Consider the following 5,525-nt stretch of genomic DNA (forward strand, 5'->3'; position numbering starts at 1 on the left):
TATTAAAAGTTAACGTCAAGTGCTTTGTTTGGGCCAAGCCTAGATAGTTAAAAAAGAATAAACTCTTCCCAATTAAACAACCATGTTTAAAAATTGCCTAACAAAAAAGCTATAAAAAATATGTGTAAAAAAATTTAACACAATAAAAAAACTTCAAATTGTTCACAGTTTTACATATGTTCACACTATCTTTGTTAGAAAATATGTTTGCATTTGTTTACAAAACTTAAAATTTCCCAAAAAAAAGTTCCATTTTTTACCAAAACAAAGTCCATCTAGAAATGTACAACCAAAAACAAAACATTCTTTTCATCAAAAACACCTGTTCAAAAAATGTTCTTTCCTAGAGAAATGTTCCAATTCTCATAAAAACGTTAACTACTCTTAATAAGTGTTCCAATTTTTATGAAAATGTTAACTTTTATTTAAAATAAGGAATTTTGACGTGTAACCTTATTAGGACGTTTGTTAAATTTGGATATAAAAACTGATGCACAATAGCACATGAAGCTGGTTGTGCATTTTTTTGCCCGGTGTAACGTATGGGCATTTGTACTAGTACAGTAAAATAAACCTAGAAAACTAATCCAATTCGTACGTACGCTCGCTACAACTCCCAAATGGGCCGGCCAAGTCGTGATGTCTGGGCGATTGGTAGCCATCTTGTCGCAATAAGCAGAACATAGACACTTCTTGGTTTACGTTCCTCGGGTGAGAGAAAAATAGGACAAAGGAAATATGCTTCTGAATAACCAGTGTAAATGTACTCTATTATTTTGGGCTAGCAACATTATTGTCACCTGATTCGATCATTTGGACGAATCCATTTTTGTCAGTTTCAATCGTGAGAATCATATCTTATTATAGCGAAACTACAGCTAAAAAAATTCAGAAAATATTTGATTGGCTGATTATGCATTTGCAGGCAATTCCTTAAAGAGTGTCAGTGAGAACATTTTCTACCAACCGGAACTAGTATCCAATTCTGAAGGAATTATCAAGAGCCTTAATCATGATTGTCATAGAGCTAATTCAGATTAATAGATATGTAAATTTTATTCATATTGCATAACGAACCACGCCTATATTTTGAGCATTTGGACCTTATGGTAATTGCTATGCTATATAATTAACTTTTTTTGCGAATCACTATACGATTGTCTCTTCTTTTCGTTTTCATTTTTTGCCAGAAACTTCTGATCTATTCATCTTACCATGATAGTACAAAGAACATACGAATAATAAAACTTACATCCATGTTCGTAAAACACCTAGCGACGACTACAAACACTGGAGCGAGCCGAAAGCGCGCCACCGACATCACCCTCCCTCACTAGAGCCGGGCCAAACTTGTTGTTCTAGACAGTCAGAAAGTCGTTGTGCTAGGAGTATAATTGGACTCCCCATACCCACCCCAAACGCTCGGACGGGCTGTCTGGTCAGTGCCCGGACAAAAAACACACGCCCCAACTGGCCTCCCCATAGCAGTTGGCAGCGCTCTGACTCCTTCCGTCGGGAATCCATTGCGTCAGCCCAAATGGGGCATGGATCCAGTGCAAGGTGTGTTGCCGATGCCTCTCCGGAGGCGGTGCAGTCCATCTACCGTCCGAACGCGTCGGTGGATGCCCAACCGTTGCGCTGGGGCTCAAATATGGAGGAGGTGAACAAATGGGAGTCGGCTGACACAAATATGGCGCACGTGCCCACTGTGCTAGGCAGCAGGCGCAGGAGGCGGACATTGGCAAGGTGGAGTCGCATTCTTCGGCACCTCGTATGGTGCACGGTCACCCCGCGCGCCGCAACCGCATCATGGTGGACGTCGCCGGCTCCTTCCAAGATGGATCCATCATCGATCTTTGTCCACCGGCATCGTGAAGGTTTCAGACACCGATGAGAAAGAGTAAGGCATGCATGGAGACGGCGGGGTCTCAACTCCCGTTAGCCGCTCCATGTCGCATGTCCTACTCTACCACGCCAGCAACCGGACCACATTTGGGCGGGTGCAGCCGGCCGCCGGACATGGACACGGTGGACACTACTAGAAATCCACATTTTACCTAGAGCCAACCTCTTTACCTAGTGCTCATTAGCTAACTCAAGGGATAGAAAAGAAATGAACAGGACCCTCTAGGGAAAGATGTCTTTCCAGCCAAAAAATTAGAAACTAAAATTTCCCTAGGGTGGTGCCACGTACGTACCATCGAAGCCAAAAAAGACCGAAGAGATGCCCTCGATGTGGCCACGTAGGTTGCCTCCCGCGCTCCTTTATAGACACAGCGCGCCAAGTTTTTCCCCTCGCACAAGTTGAGCCCACTGGTCAGTGAGAAAAGGAAGGGAAAAAGGGCGCGTACAGGAATTTATTTGGCTAGGTCCCTCCTTCACGCTTCACCCATACCCCAAGCGCTGCCAGACTAAAAAAATCCCCTCTTCTATCCCCGCCCGCCCCACGCCGCCGCGACCTGCTCCGCCCCGTGCCGCCGCGACCTACTTCGCCCCACGCCGCCATGCTCCGCTGCGCCCCGGCCCGCCCCCCTCCGTCGCGCCCCTTCTTCCCCCTGTACTGGATCGGTGACATTCGCGACGGGCGTGGCGGCCATGGCCACGCCGGCCGGGGTGACGGAGTCGTGCTTCCCGTGGTGACCGCATCCGCGACGCCCTTAACTCTGCTGACTGGTAGCCCTTTGGATGCGGAGACGGTGCTGCCCCCGCTGATTGGACGAGCACCCGGTCTGCTCTGTTGTACGCAGCTGCTTCGGTCCAAAAGGTTGTCTCTATCTCTCTTCCCCTCTAGTTTAGAAAGATGTTTGATTGCTGGCTTAGATAGTTGTACTTGTGTATGTCTAGCAAAATTCTGAAACTGTTGTTTTGGTTTTAGCATCCGAAGGAAGCAGTAGGTGGTGCGCTATTCAGTACATGTGGACGCTGTTCAGTATCTTCTCCAGCAGGTGGGGTTTTTAGTTCAAACATCTTGGTTAAAAGGTGTATGAAAGGTCCTAGGAATAAAAGAAATTTCTAGCAAAAGAAGAAATAGAAGAACTGATTGATATGGAGATGCACGAACACATGAATAAACCATTCAACCATGTAAGTTGTGGTCAGAATGCAGGCACTAAACACAGTGAACAGGAAATGTTTCATGTAGTTTATCTGTTAAATTTGTTCATAGCTACTGTAATTGCACGAATGACAGAAACAATAGCTTCATTGATTACTATATATGCTCATGTTAACAGTGGTCAGATTACTGCATTTTTACGATTGTTGTAGTTATCTACACAAAATTGCGTGTGTGTTTTACCATTGTTGTTTAGTTATCCATATGAAAGCTAGTAGCCGCGATTGTTGGGCTTTTCCACCCCAGTCTTTGTTTTATGTTATGAATAAATGGAAGTCCTCTAATATTCTTCATTGGTTTTCTACATTTTTTTTCAGAAACTAACAAGTGTCGGGTGTTGTTTGCTTGAAGAAAAGTTCCCTGCTCGTGGCATCGAATCAACAGAGAAGAAATGCATTGCTAAATCAAGTAGGTATTGTGATTTCTTCTTTCCATGAAAACTATGTTGATTAATGCATTGTTCACTTGTATGATGTGGGAATGTGGGGTTATTTTTTGTTGGTGATGAGTGGTTTTCTATTTTAGTGTGTATGATGCATTCATTTTTTGTTGGGATGCGACTCGTGATGGTAGAAATTCATTTTTATTTCAGATTTAAGTACAAAACCAAACCATGTCTTTGGATGCTCAACGTAGCTGGATGTATAATGGGTGGAAGGATAATGGAAGGCATTCTGATGAGTGGATACGCAATACAAATGCTTTTGTGAACCATGTTTTTGAGGGTGTCCGTAGTGCCAAGTTTGGAGTTTCTTGTCCTTGCTCAAAATGTCGCAATGGTAGTGGAAGAAAAAAACAATTGATGACCTCTCATCTTTGTCATTGGGGTTTCATGCCCAACTACTTTAGATGGACTGCACATGGGGAGCATCATGTTCATGTAGATAGAGTGGAGTCTGTCAACACTGATTGCTTAGAGTACATGTTGTGTGACTTTGGGGATGCAATGCATGTCGATAATGTAGACGAGGAGCCAACACCAGATGCCAAAGCTTTTTATGCCATGTTTTCAGCTGTTAGAGACCCACTCCATGAGTTCACCCAAACCTCGCGCTTTGCTACTGTTACACGCTTGATGGGAATTAAGTCACAATACAATTTGTCAGGGGACTGCATAAATAGTTTACTGAAACTTTGGCAAGATACACTCCCACAAGGCAATAAAATGCCATCAAGCTTGTATGAGTGCAAGTGTATCTTAGCTGGTTTAAAATGCCACTCCTGTAAATAGATGCATGTGTTAACCGTTGCATGATATACTATAAGGATAGAGAGAAAAAACTGAAGTGTGATTTCTGCGGTGAAGAAAGTGTTGGGGAACGTAGCAGAATTTTAAAATTTTCTACGCATCACCAAGATCAATCTATGGAGTCATCTAGCAACGAGGGAGAGAGGAGTGCATCTACATACCCTTGTATCGCGCGCGGAAGTGTTCAAGAGAGCGGGGTTGATGGAGTCGTACTCGACGTGATTCAAATCACCGATGACCTAGTGCCGAACGGACGGCACCTCCGCGTTCAACACACGTACGGTTAGGAAGACGTCTCCTCCTTCTTGATCCAGTAAGGGGAAAGGAGAGGTTGATGAAGATCCAGCAGCACGACGGCGCGATGGTGGATGCAGCAGGATCCCGGCAGGGCTTCGCCAAGCGCAAGCGGGGAGGAGAGGTGTTACGGAGGGAGAGGGAGGTGCCAAGAGCAAGGGGTGTGGCTGCCCTCCCTCCCCCCTCTTTATATAGGGGCCTTGGGGGGCGCCGGCCCTAGGGAGATGGATCTCCAAGGGGGCGGCGGCCAAGGGTGGCTTCCCCCCCCCCCAAGCCAAGTGGGGGGCGCCCCCACCCCTAGGGTTTCCAAACCCTAGGCGCAGGGCAGGCCCAAGGGGGGCGCACCAGCCCACTAGGGGCTGGTTCCCCACCCAATTCAGCCCATGGGGCCCTCCGGGATAGGTGGCCCCACCCGGTGGACCCCCGGGACCCTTTCGGTGGTCCCGGTACAATACTGATAACCCTCGAAACCTTCCCGATGGCCAAAATTTGACTTCCCATATATAAATCTTTACCTCCGGACCATTCCGGAACTCCTCGTGACGTCCGTGATCTCATCCGGGACTCCGAACAACTTTCGGGTTACTGCATACTAATATCTCTACAACCCTAGCGTCACCGAACCTTAAGTGTGTAGACCCTACGGGTTCGGGAGACATGCAGACATGACCGAGACGCCTCTCCGGTCAATAACCAACAGCGGGATCTAGATACCCATGTTGGCTCCCACATGCTCCACGATGATCTCATCGGATGAACCACGATGTCGAGGATTCAATCAATCCGTATACAATTCCCTTTGTCAATCGGTATGTTACTTGCCCGAGACTCGATCGTCAGTATCCCAATACCTCGTTCAATCTCGTT

At 46.2% G+C, this 5,525-nt stretch overlaps 1 protein-coding gene across 1 annotated transcript; it reads left to right on the forward strand.

The window, feature by feature from the left end:
* The first annotated feature begins 3,722 nt into the window (after positions 1-3,722).
* On the forward strand, positions 3,723-5,253 carry LOC147992904 (uncharacterized). The gene is given in 2 exon segments (XM_087532494.1): positions 3,723-4,320; positions 4,323-5,253. Coding segments are annotated over 2 exon segments (921 nt in total). The 5' UTR covers positions 3,723-3,728; the 3' UTR covers positions 4,652-5,253.
* Positions 5,254-5,525: the final 272 nt, after the last annotated feature.

This window comes from Triticum urartu, chromosome 1A (assembly GCF_056163025.1).
Source record: "Triticum urartu cultivar PI428250 chromosome 1A, HENAU_Tu73, whole genome shotgun sequence".
Classification (NCBI taxonomy): domain Eukaryota; kingdom Viridiplantae; phylum Streptophyta; class Magnoliopsida; order Poales; family Poaceae; genus Triticum; species Triticum urartu.